The sequence below is a fragment of the Haliotis rubra genome, unplaced genomic scaffold, assembly GCF_003918875.1.
Source record: "Haliotis rubra isolate DU_JTF1 unplaced genomic scaffold, ASM391887v1 Scf486, whole genome shotgun sequence".
NCBI lineage: Eukaryota > Metazoa > Mollusca > Gastropoda > Lepetellida > Haliotidae > Haliotis > Haliotis rubra.
In genome coordinates this window covers 999-14,847 of record NW_025767175.1, presented here as the reverse complement: position 1 = coordinate 14,847, position 13,849 = coordinate 999, and the positions used below count along the sequence as shown (strand labels likewise).

Here is a 13,849-nt window from a genome sequence, read left to right as displayed (position 1 = left end):
CCTTGAGCGGAGAGTCCGACACATTTAGTTGGACTAACCCCTTCACGTATCTCAATATGGCAATGTGGGGAATATTGATTCTATTTGGATTTATCCTATTTACAATGAATCGAAGAATTGGTCACCTGCGAGTCCAACTATTAGCCCGAGGTATCACTGCGGTGACAGTATCAACCATGTCAGATATACTCGTCTGGACTCCCTCCACCCCTGCCAGCCCCACCCCCTCCATACTTGACCGTATTCAAGCTTATCTCAAATTAGAAATTGTTCTCCTCATATTGATGTTCCTTATTGTCCTATCGCTGAGTTTGAATGTGTATAAACTTAAAACAAAGGTTGCGTCCATACTATATATCAGCTTTTCTTCGGGCACGGAGTCCGTTTGTGTAAAAGGCCGAGATTAATGCCCCACCCCTTGCTCTGTCCCTCTCACACCAGGACTATTCGCCTTCATCTGTGGTCATTAATGACTCTTACAGGTTGTTCGCTGATCAACTCACGATAACTTGGCCAGGGAACAACTTATCATGCTCAGTCGTTAATCGTGTCTCAACAACGCGCCTATCTCTCCCTCCCCATCTCACCATATCGAAACTAGCAGCTAGGAAACTCAAACGAATAATTAAGGCCAATTATATAACTAACTTGTACTTAGTCCATGCTAATGTCCATTACTCCGTCAGGGCACTCGACATGACTACCCAACCAGACCCACCACCCAGTTATCCATATCGACTGTACCCTTCTATCGACTCGTAAAGGTTGTCACTACACACTATAGCAGTGGTATGCGTGGATGGCACTAACAAGTACAGGAAATACTGCTCAAAATCGTTGTGAGTGTTCATTGCTATATTGTAACGTGGATACACCTTCTGTATCGTATCAAGGAAGCCAATGGCTACATCCATGTGTTTGTTTTTGTTGTTTTTTGTCCATCCTCATTAATAATAAGGTAGTCAATCATGTTGACAATGTTGTCCATTATAGATTAGTCATCTGCAGTTTGTGTAACGGTGGTATATAATCAATGTTGTCAGTATGTACTTTTGTACTACAATCCTGTATATGTCTGTATTTATATGTACATGTATATAAAAATGGTCCTCACGCAAATTATTGTAACCTGCCATGGATTTAAGTCAAGTACTCTATGTCCATCTATAAATGACAAGTTGAAATACCAACATATTTGTATACACGTTTATACATGGCTGACAGGCCCGCCGTATCACGCCTGCTTTTCCACGCGTCCTTAAATATTGGTGTCTGTGTGTGGTTTGTGTGTGTGTGTGTGTGTGTGTGTGTGTGTGTGTGTGTGTGTGTGTGTGTGTGTGTGTGTGTGTGTGTGTGTGTGTGTGTGTGTGTGTGTGTGTGTGTGTCTCAGAGGCTAGAATCACGGATCGGTCTCCGTATTAGGGAACTCGAATTGGCGACATGAGTCACCCCTCCCCCATCGGTCAAGAATCGGATGAGGGGGGGGAGGGGGGGGAGAGACATAACCCTGGCGAAAGACACAAACTGACCACAGGGACCTACACCAAACATGGAATGGGGGAAAAGCCGGGTACGGGCCAGGAATGTCAGCTATGTCAATTAATGGATGGTATAAATGATTGTGAACCAGCAGTGCTGGGCAGTTTCGGACTGAAACTCAGAGTTCAGAGCCACCCCTTGTAACTACCAAAATAAATCGTGTGGACCCCAAGACGGACTTGTGTGCTGATTAGAGTCATATCCCCCCAGAGAATCAACCTACTGAGGCAGATACAAGTGAGCCAGAGGAGATACTGGTCGGTGACCTTTGTCACTTTGTTGAAATATGTGTGAAGACAGTTAAGGTTTTATAAGAGATAAAGTTATGTTGTATCTATCGAGTAGATGGAGAATCAGTGATTCTGAAAATAGGTTGTTACTGATTCAACAACGACCGATGATAACATATCAAACAAAGAGCAAGTTTCACGTGTAAAACAATCGAAACATCACAAACTGTCATTATTCTGTTCCCAGGAATCTAGGAGGGTTTGTGCAGCACTATCGATATTCCAGCTGTGTGACGTCACACTGTAAATAATAGGATCTATTAAGATCTGGGTTAGAATTGGTCTTCAGCAACCCATGCTTGTCGTAAAAGTCGAGTAACGGGATCGGGTGGTCAGGCTCGCTGACTTGTGGACACATATCGTCACATCCCAATTGTGTAGATCGATGCTCATGATATTGATCACTGGATTGTCTGGTCCAAACTCGATTATTTACAGATCACCGCCATATAGCCGGAATAATGTCTTTTTGTATTTGATAAGCCTTACGGATTGACGTGACTTTTAAATAGTGAGTCCTATTTTCCTATGACACAGGGCTTGTCACTGGTGACAGATTAATAGTCTCTATTTTACTATATATAGCGGTTCATATTGCAGGGACACAACTAGGGTTCTTATAAATGTAAGTAAATCCATTTCGAAGAAATAAACCGAAGCGACCAAGTCCCCTAAGGATGCTTAAGGGCCCAACCTCCAAAATTCGTTAAATTAGATGCTATGTTGACATTGTTTCCAAGGTCATCTATGTCTTCATCTGTCGTCGTGCACGGACTGAATGTAAATATACTTTTGTGAGGTTCTGAAATGGAATTGACAAATTCACTTTACCCCAAGCTGAGAACTGGGTAAATTAACACGCACCCTTTATAATCTTCATCGACCACACGTGCTAGCGATTACGTGCCTCAGTCTGAGAGTGCAGGTTTGAATACTGTCGTAACTGGCGTTTGGGCGTTAGTAAACCCTACCACAGTTACTTACTACTTGTGGCCGTTCCCGTTGTCAGGGGGATATTGTAGCCCTGGCGCTCCGCTCACTTGGTCCGTTGTCAGGGGGATATTGTCGCCCTGGCGTTCCACTCGCTTGGTCCGTTGTCAGGGGGATATTGTAGCCCTGGCGCTCCACTCGCTTGGTCCGTTGTCAGGGGGATATTGTAGCCCTGGCGCTCCGCTCGCTTGGTCCGTTGCACGATGCTAAGTCCAGAAGTGAGGGGCCGGGCGACCTGGACTCCTAACTAACCGCATTACATTCTGGCAGGGGAGGCTTGTTGTTTTTTGTCAACCATTATTGGAATGAGTATATATGGTTCGAGCCTGGCCTGATCTTGATCACATGTTTCAAATCATTGTTTTGATTCGTTAATCCTGTATCCGTCCTAGCACTCATGAATATTATGATAGAAAATTATCGGTAAGTAACGTTCGGTCACTCTCCCCTCTTTATTGATTTGTTATTGTATTCTGTCTCTCACGACGGATATATTTCTACCTTATGGCTAAACGCCATTCTCTCTAGACTTTCTGTCTAACCCTTATCACCCATGAGCCAAACTGCAAATCTATATCTATATACGGAATCTGACGTAATTCTCTACTGATATAGGGATGCATGTTTACCTTATAACGATACCACTTGGGACTCATTAAATAGATTACATTTGGCCACTTACAGTGTTCAAATGTTACATTTGAAACTTTCAGTGTTCAGAAATGTGTAGACATAATGTGTCCCAAGTGTATTTCCGCTGTCCTTACAGACGGCAGCCCAGTCTCACGTCACACTCAGTTACTTTATCCGGCAAATCGACCCATGGCAGTTGATGAGCTTTAGCGGACAGTGTTTGACAACTCGGAAGAAGCCAGTGCCCCTCTAAGTCTGACATTTCTGCTTCAGCTAATCCATCAACTAGTCATGTGTGGATTAGAAATACATTTTAGTCACAATAGAATCCAACTAATTAGGAAAATAAAAGATTCTGCGAACTTGATTGTATTTCTGAATATACGTCACAACATGTAAACGGGGACATTCTATGTCCGCTTCAATCACTTTCATCATATTTCTTCACTGACATCAACTGTGGCGTATGTGGATTCACAACTACAATAATTTCATCTCAACAATATTCATGTGGGGATTTAAAACATTTGTATTACAGAGAAGTAACGAAACATGGCGATAAATTCATGATTTGAAACAACTTTTGATGAATTTGTGACTCAGTTATTTGTTGTGATATTTCCCAGACATGTATGAAATGTGTGATAAACTGGTCAACTACTGCAGAATAATGATCATAACAATAGTCATGTGTGGATGTAAAATCTTTCTTATACACAAGAGAATCTAGTCAAGCAGTAAAACAACACGTTTAACTGACTTCGTTACATTCTTGTCCACAACAAACAGCACATAGACAGACAACTTATACGTCCGCCTCAATCACTACAATTACATTTGACAGTTGAAATAAATAAGTCACACTTACATGTTTACACAATGTCATGTTTATTTCATTGTCTAATTCAGGGCGTCATAAATAAGTGACTTCTTGGTGTCAGTCATGGTGATATCTGCGCCACTTATCACCTTCATGTCGACTGTGTAGCGGTCTGGCGGCCCAACACCAAACATGGGAAGAAGAGACTCGCTCCACTCAACATCCACCTTGGCTAAAACAACCTCTCTGTCGAGGTAGATGAAGGCGAGTCTCCCCCTCCCCACATCCAGCACAACGCCATAGTGGAGGGTGGCCTGTGTGCCGGGTGTATTAGACATTGTGTTACTGTAACACTTCCCCCCCTCCCCCTGCTGCCAGACCCTGGTACAGAGACTCCCCCGGTGTGTGACACAGCTCCCTACACTGACACACCAGGAGCGGCGCTGTCGACAAACACACCACGTACTGTCTACCTGGCTCTCCTCCACCACACCCATCTCCAGGACAAGCCACCCCCACAACCATCCACCCACCACACCCAGCCTAGAGTGTGTCTCCCAGTATCGTGGTGTGTGTGGGACAGGGGTGACAGTAGAGGGGGATGGAGGAAGGGGGATGGGGGTGGAGGCACATGTACCCCGATATCTCCGTAACCTGCCGCTGTGTCTGTGTTGTGTGGCGGGCCGCGAGTTCACCAGCTGACCGTCTGTAGTTACGTGGCACCTGTCTGTGTTGGCTTGAGCAGCGTCCAGTTGTAGTTTAGGACCTGGAAATATACATTTTGTTTACAGTTTAACATATTTCCCGACTTCAGACAACAAATTAGTCATGTTATTGTCAACCTCCTTTCAATGTTTACAAACAGCACACTGAATGACCGGCCGCCATTTTCGTCTGTGTGTGAATTGTATCACCACTGTCACTTAAATACACACAATTATACTGTGAAAATATTTGTATGGGTATTCTAAATGTTTTTCATACAGTTTTATATTGACTGACAATGAAATAAACACTCCATGAAACATTTTGTCAGACACTGTCAGTTGAGCTGGTTTGCTGTCAGTAGTCAGAAATAAACATTTCCGTATGAAAACTCATATGTATAAACATCATTTCATAATAAAACTATAACTGTTGGTATTCTAAACTCTTCTTATACAGTGTACTAAACAATAAGATATAAAAAGCTGTTGTTTGATGATATTTTTACATCTGAGTGTTCACCAGACACAGTGTCAACAGGTAACTTCTACGTCCGCTTCGATCACTGTGCCCAGTTTCAACACACTCGCTGTGTGGGGAGGTGGTCGAGTCATGTGTATTGACTGGGGCAGATGAATGCTTTAAAGATGGGTTTGAATTAATCAATGTCGTATATCTCAAGGCAGTTCGTTTCAGATTTTTTCAAGAAAGAATCAAATATAATTTCACCGGCAGTACTGACGCCCTGGCCGATCATTATCACAGGTATTTGACATTTAATTAATGGGCGAACATTTTGTGATATGAAAAACGTTTATTCTATCTGCAAATAGTTTAACTGTCGTCAGTCAACTTTTAGTCTGCGTTAAGCTCATTTTAGTCAATACCCAAATATGTGTATAAACTCTCACCCTTTAATTAACAATCAAGTATTTCAATTTAGTTTCTCAAACCTAAAATGTAATATCTGCTTTACGTCGTTTCTGAAATGACTCATTTATTTTATGAAAGCGACTTTCGCAAAGTATAAATGTTTCTAAAGTATAATATGTATTACAGCTCATCAAATCCTCAGATCTTCCTGGGGGCGGTGTGGTAGCCTAGTGGTTAAAGCGTTTGCTCGTCATGCCGAAGACCCAGGTTCGATTCCCTACATGGGCACACTTTGTTAAGCCCATTTCTGGTGTCCCCCGCCGTGATATTGCTGGAATATTGCTAAAAGTGGCGTAAAACTAAACTCAGTCAGTCAGATCTTCCTGTTATAACGTTAGACTTTCATCTCACTGATTGACACAAACTGACACCGACAATGAGTTATTTTACAATAAACAAAAGCCAAGAATTTGTTCTAAATGTTAACAAAGATAATGAAAAACAAATTTGTGGTGATTTAGGCCCTTGGTTTAGACATTATACAACGGGACAGTAAACCAGTCAGATCAAGTTAGTGAGAACCAGGTAGACCCTCATAGTGTGCGTCGGCGTTTGATTGCATATCCATATGTCGCCCCTTTAAATTCGTAATATAGTTTTGGGGGCAAATTCCAACTGGAGTCCCTACAAGTACACTGAATTCTGTGGGTCAGAATAAAACAAGTACATCTATTCATGAGCAAGTCTGTCGCTGCGAATACACATCTCCTTGTGTAAACACGCATTTCGGTGACCCATTGTAGACACATTTATATTACATCCCATGTCCTCCGTAACGTCCTGTCTGGCTAACCTTCAGTGGTCACCTCGGCAACACCCTAGTGGAGTGTCCATAGTCCTAGCTTCAGTTACAAATATATTTACCACCTACTCTAAGCGCCAGCACAAAATATACACATGTAATTTTAGACCCATGCTTCCTCCAGCTGATGGTTCACTGTCTATAACGATACGTCCGAGGCTTTGGAATGATATAGGGGAATATGGATTCTGTTGGTACATACGAAAGTTACGTCTTCTAGAAACAGTATCGGAAATAACAAGACGCTAAAACTCTCAATATTCAAAGCCAATAATTCTTCACCCCAAACCTCAGGACGATAAAACTGCACAAGCTTACCAAAAACTAGAACCGGTGGCATGCCTATTGTTTAAAGGGCGGGTAACGCCATGTCCAGTGCTTACACACCCGTGAAGATCCGGGTTAGAATTGATAATACCCCACGCTTGTCGTAAGAGGCGACTAACGGGATTGGGTGGTCAGGCTCGCTGACTTAGTTGACACATGGCATCGTATTCCGATTGCGTAAATCCATACTCATGCTGCTGATCACAAGATTGTCTGGCCCAGACTCGATTATTTACAGACCGCCACCATATAGGTGGAATTTTGCTTGTTTTATATTATAAGTTTGCTGATCACTGAGATGTTTTTGCTTGTTAAAATTAAGAAATGACTATATAATTCTTCATTTAAAAATATACACATAAGGAATTCAGTTGAGCATGTAATAAAACTTGATAGTATTTTGGAACCAAGACTTCATTTCGTGGTTTGTGGCCCCGCCCTGTGTAGAGTTGTTCTCTAAGATTCTCCCTATTTTCAGCACTATAATATGTACCCTTTGGTTTGCCCACAAGTGTGAACAATATTTGTCTCAAGAGGCGACTAATGGGATCGGATGGTCAAGCTCTCTTACCTGGTTGACACAACTCGTATCCCAGTTGCGTAGATCGACGCTCAAGCTGTTGATCTCTGGATCGACAGGTCTAAGCTCGATTAAATTAACAGACCGCCACCATTTAGCTGGAATATTGCTGAGTGCGGCGTAAAACTAACCTCACTCACTCCGGTGTTAAAACGAAATTAAATAGTAAAAACTAGGACCACAGAACCCCTTATATTATCCAGGCTGAATATCAATACACCAAGTAACGTGTCCTCTGTTTAAAGAGCAAGCAAGACCGTAACATCCAGTACCATATGTTGTGTTAAAAGGAGGACATCATTACACCCAGCGCTATAATGAGTGTTTAAAGGAGGACATCACTACACCCAGCGCTATAATGAGTGTTTAAAGGAGGACATCACTACACCCAGCGCTATAATGAGTGTTTAAAGGCGGGCACCATCACGACATCTAATACAGTCTGTGTTCTAATGATCAAACACCCAGCGCTATAATGAGTGTTTAAAGGCGGCCATCACTACACTTAGCGCTATATAATGAATGCTCAAAGGGTGGACACCATCACGACATCTAATACAGTCTGTGGTCTAACGATCAAACCTTAAGACCAAATCCAGTACCACAGCCTGTGGTCAGAAGATACGGAAACCTGAATACAACCAGTACCATATCCTTTGTGCAGAAGACGGGGATCACTAAAACAATACCCCTGTCGGACTCCAATGGTGCACAAGGTCCACAATGTCATAGTGTTTCAGCAGCAAAGCTGGACAGCATACTGTGGTTACAGGTCAGGAAAGAGCCCTTCAGCCAGTAACCTATCGGTGTTACAGCAAGCTGCTCAGCATCGCCAAGCAAGGAACTGATTATACTCACACTGTAGTGTCAACGTGGTCCCTGTTCCTGTTTCCAGACTGTAGGTGTTCGTCCCCGCATCTACAAAATATTCTCTAGCATGAAGAACAAAAATAACGGTGCTCATACACATTAAGACATAACAATAACTTCGACATTTGAGGTACTCCACTTTTGTACACAACAAAGTATCTGCTAAGACAGACCTGGGTCCCTGTAATGTCAGTATAGTCACATTTCAACATTGTTTAGCCTCAGCTTCTGTCCATTACAAACGGGTATTGATATCGTATCAGATTTTTGCCCTGTACAAGTATCACAGTATCATATCAACATGAACAGACCAAGATCTTTTCAAATATTTATCACTAAGATATCCTTTGGATAAATAGCTTATGGGTCCATCTTCTGCCCATTCATAACTATTTCTGTTTAAATCATACAGGAGTTAGAAGTATGTGCTTCTGATATTATGGCATGAAAAGTAAAGGGACACATACAGTTACGTTATTTTCCATTCTTACGTTTACAAAGTAATGAAAAGTAACCTCACCAAACTGTGGTAGTGGTGCTGGATCGTTAGAGGCCTCTGGAAGCTTCAACTTGAAACAAAAGGATGTATTTCAATGTCGCAATCCAAGATTTACAAAACAGTAGGCTTGTTTCACTTCTGACATACAAGCATAAGTTCAATATGAACATCATATGTACGCAGGTGACAATAATTATTACTTCAGAGACAACGAGACGTATATATGTATGCTTACTAAGAAGTACTTACATGCTTGAGTGTGTTCTCCGGGTCAGGTAGATGGATGTCATCTGTCTGTGTACCTCTGTCTGTAAAATAACCCACAATTGTTACAGATCGATCAGTTTATGTTTCACCGAGTTTTTGTTAGAAAGGAATAGAACTAGCATCAGCTCACCATCTTAAAATCAAATTAAATGAATGGTCAAGAGAAACATCAACAAGATATCATTTTTTCTGATAAAGCCTGATAAGAAATACTTGACAGTATGCTAGGAAATACTGAAAGAAAAATCAAATGTGAGACATATTGAGTCAGAAGTAACATATATTGCCAGAGCAAGAAGTAAGTACCCCTCAGTGTGTGTTCATCAGATGCTGATCCATCTCCAACGAGAGACCCAAACTTAGAAATGTCGGATTTCAATTTCTCCAGTCCTCTCATGTTGAAGGTGACTGCAGATGAATGGTGCAGCTCTGGTGGAACTGATCTGAGGTGGGTCTTTGCTGTTTCTTGTATTGAACTCTCCAGTGTCAGGAAGCCCGAGTTTGAAGCATATCTGAGCACTGTCTTGATGTAGTCTGAGGTCCACTTGCATCGTTCACTCTCGCCTTCAGAGGTAACTTGCTCTGTGTGGAGATTTGACAGTTTCTGCTTCGTCTGATTGTCAAGATCGATGATCAGCTCCTTCTCTCTTTGATCGAGTTGTGTCCTCAGGGAATGGAAAGTGTGGTGGATGGTCTCCTTCACAGCACTGCTTGTCTTCTTGGTGTCATTCACGGCTTTGTTGATGCTCTTCAGATATGCTTGGTGAGACGTATGATGTGCAGTCACGTTCTTCCCATGTTGTTCTATCCGCACTTTAGCAGCATCAGCAGCCACAACTGCATCTCCAACATCGTGCTCACCATGGTCGCCAAGTCTGCATTTGTAACAGATTAAAATGTTGCAGCTTTTATCAAAATATTCAAGAGGATAAGGATTGTGAAGTTTGCAAACTGGTTCAGCCTGCATGCTTCCTGGTGCTGTGTCCACAATGGTTTCTACAACATGTCGTCTGGTAGCTTTAACGCTGTTGTGCATGTTCTGGCAGTATTCACAGAGGAAGTCTTCACACTCTGGACACCAACACACAGCCTGGTTGCCGTCATCTTCATTTGTACAGAGAAGCTCTGTGGGGCGATGTTTGACTGTCAGATGGAATATTTCCTTCTGTCTCACTGCATCCTTCTGGAGGCTTGTGTCTGTGAGGTTGACCTCCCTCTGACATGTAGAGCATGATATCACACCACCAGCTGCAGATGTCACACGTCTCACAAACAAGGAACGAAGGAAGAGGCACCAAGGAGGGAAGGAACGTGAAGAAAAGGAGGAAGCAGGGAATCGGTGAGAGAATGAGGGACATAGACAGGAGGAGGAAAAGGAACGACCAGTGGAGGAAAAGAGGAAAGGACAGGAGGAGACATGGACCAAGGTGAGACAGTGGAGACACCAAGGACAGTGGACCAAGGCACCAGTGGAAATGGAGGAGACGTGAGAGGTGGCACTGAGTGGAGAGTGGATGGTGAGGAACGGTGAGGCCCCACAAGGAGGCACAGGAAAAGGAGAACAAAAATGGAAAGACATAAACACAAAGGGTGGAATGGAGGGTGGTATGGATAACGGACACTTTGTTTTAATGGACATGGAGCGGAAGAAGGATTTGAACGATGAGACTAATGGAAATGGAGGAGAAGGTGGAGGAAAGCCGGACTTTGGGAAGAGGGAAATGGAGGAAGATGGATGGATGAATAAAGGAATGGATGGAAGGAATAAAGATAAACTCACTCACTCCACATCTATACTTGAAGGCACAACCAAGTGGCGACATGATTACGTGGACCTCTGACCTCACTCCTGTAGGCTGGACCTGAGTCTCACTTACCAGTAAATAACGTTGTCAAATATGTAGATAAACATCCCTACAAACAGAGCTTATATTCATTACACAATAAAGCATGGAAAGAAAATCAACATTTAACAAAGTCATGATTAAACTTCATAAGTACTGAGATAAAAAACACTTGAAGTGAAGACCATGCATTTCTTGTGAAACATATAATGATGTCTTAAAATGACAAAGGTTAAGAAAATCATCTCAAAGAGGACCTCATTCCAGGTCTTGTTGCAAGCCTCAGTTATGATTATCATAAACTGCAGAGCCGATACACATTATAATGTGAGCTTGAAAACAGTCTTGAACTGGCTAGACCTTACTGGCACACGTCCAGTCTCCCTTTAGCACTACGATGTTTCAGTCATACTAATTATAAGGTACATTGACATGTCTACCTGCGGTACATTGAGGTACTGAGTACTGTGAGTACCTCTGCCAGCCCGGCAGCCATCATTGAAGAACCCGGCATCCTCACGGACTTTAACCACCTTCTGTCTGAGAGGATCATCTTGGTGAAATTAAAACACCTACATCATTAAAAACATAGCAAGGCTCTCATTTGTCAATCTCCAACTTCTCTTCCCTTGTCTGTTTACAGAGATATATTGAATTGCAACCTATGACGTATTTCAGTAGGGACATACTTTAACATATAGACATTGTCTGGTTGCCCTAGAACATTGTACTTAGGAATACAGAACCAAGAAACACACTTCACGACCATCCAAAACACATGCCCATCAGATGCTAACATACAGCTACACCTCATGGCTCCCAGAAACACAACCCTATCAGAAGCTAACATACAGCTACACCTCACAGCCACCAGACACACATGCCCATCAGATGCTAACATACAGCTCCACCACATGGTTCCCAGAAACACAACCCTATCAGAAGCTAACATACAGCTACACCTCATGGCTCCCAGACACACATGCCCATCAGATGCTAACATACAGCTACACCTCATGGCTCCCAGACACACATGCCCATCAGATGCTAACATACAGCTCTACCTCATGGCTCCCAGAAACACAACCCTATCAGAAGCTAACATACAGCTCCACCTCATGGCACCCAGACACACATGCCCATCAGATCCTAACATACAGCTCCACCACATGGTTCCCCAGAAAACAACCCTATCAGAAGCAACATACAGCTACACCTCACAGCCACACATGCCGCCCATCAGGCAACATGGGTACACATGGCTCCCCAGATATGCCCATCAGATGCTAACATACAGCTCTACCTCATGGCTCCCAGACACACAACCCTATCAGAAGCTAACATACAGCTCTACCTCATGGCACCCAGACACACATGCCCATTAGATGCTAACATACAGCTGCACCTCATGGCTCCCAGACACACATGCCCATCAGAAGCTAACATACAGCTACACCTCATGGCTCCCAGAAACACAACCCTATCAGAAGCTAACATACAGCTACACCTCATGGCTCCCAGACACACATGCCCATCAGATACTAACATACAGCTACACCTCACAGCCCCCAGACACACATGCCCATCAGATGCTAACATACAGCTACACCTCCAGCCCCCAGACACACATGCCCATCAGATGCTAACATACAGCTACACCTCATGGTTCCCAGACACACACGCCCATCAGATGCTAACATACAGCTACACCTCACAGCCCCCAGACACACATGCCCATTAGATGCTAACATAAAGCCACATCTCATGGCTCCCAGACACACATGCCCAATCAGATGCTAACATACAGCTACACCTCACAGTCCCCAGACACACATGCCATTCAGATGCTAACATACAGCTACACCTCATGGCTCCCAGACACACATGCCTATCAGATGTTAACATACAGCTACACCTCACAGCCCCCAGACACACATGCCCATCAGATGCTAACATACAGCTACACCTCATGGCTCACAGACACACATGCCCATTAGATGCTAACATACAGCTGCACCTCATGGCTCACAGACACACATGCCCATCAGATGCTAACATACAGCTGCACCTCATGGCTCCCAGACACACATGCCCATCAGATGCTAACATACAGCTACACCTCACAGCTCCCAGACACACACACCCATCAGAAGCTAACATACAGCTACACCTCACAGCCCCCAGACACACATGCCCATCAGATGCTAACATACAGCTACACCTCACAGTCCCTAGACACACATGCCCATCAGATGCTAACATACAGCTACACCTCATGGCTCCCAGACACACATGCCCATCAGATGTTAACATACAGCTACACCTCACAGCCCTCAGACACACATGCCCATCAGATGCTAACATACAGCTGCACCTCATGGCTCACAGACACACATGCCCATCAGATGCTAACATACAGCTACACCTCACAGCCCCCAGACACACATGCCCATCAGATGCTAACATACAGCTGCACCTCATGGCTCCCATACACACATGCCCATCAGATGCTAACATACAGGTACACCTCATGGCTCCCAGACACACATGCCCATCAGATGCTAACATACAGGTACACCTCATGGCTCCCAGACACACATGCCCATCAGATGCTAACATACAGCTCTACCTCTCATGGCTTCCATACACACATGTCCATCAGATGCTAACATACAGGTACACCCTCATGGCCTCCCACACACATGCCCATCAGATGTTAACATACAGCTGCACCTCATGGCTTCCATACA

The 13,849-nt window shown here is 43.6% G+C and overlaps 1 protein-coding gene across 1 annotated transcript; it reads right to left on the bottom strand.

The window, feature by feature from the left end:
• Positions 1–4,323: 4,323 nt before the first annotated feature.
• LOC124291216 lies at positions 4,324–10,512 on the bottom strand. Its single transcript, XM_046728159.1, has 5 exons — positions 9,562–10,512; positions 9,238–9,296; positions 9,010–9,058; positions 8,478–8,537; positions 4,324–5,038 (listed from the first exon to the last, which is right to left on the bottom strand). Exons 1-5 carry the CDS (start codon positions 10,289–10,291, stop codon positions 4,353–4,355), a joined length of 1,584 nt encoding a protein of 527 aa, XP_046584115.1. The 5' UTR covers positions 10,292–10,512; the 3' UTR covers positions 4,324–4,352.
• Between the last annotated feature and the right edge of the window lie 3,337 nt (positions 10,513–13,849).

Coding starts and splice junctions, on each gene's coding strand:
- LOC124291216 (XM_046728159.1), bottom strand. CDS start 10,291: ATGCACAACAGCGTTAAAGCTACCAGACGACATGTTGTAGAAACCATT. Junction 8,538..9,009: donor AGCACCACTACCACAGTTTG/GTGAGGTTACTT, acceptor AATATTTTGTAG/ATGCGGGGACGAACACCTAC. Junction 5,039..8,477: donor GACCACGTTGACACTACAGT/GTGAGTATAATC, acceptor GTATATTTCCAG/GTCCTAAACTACAACTGGAC.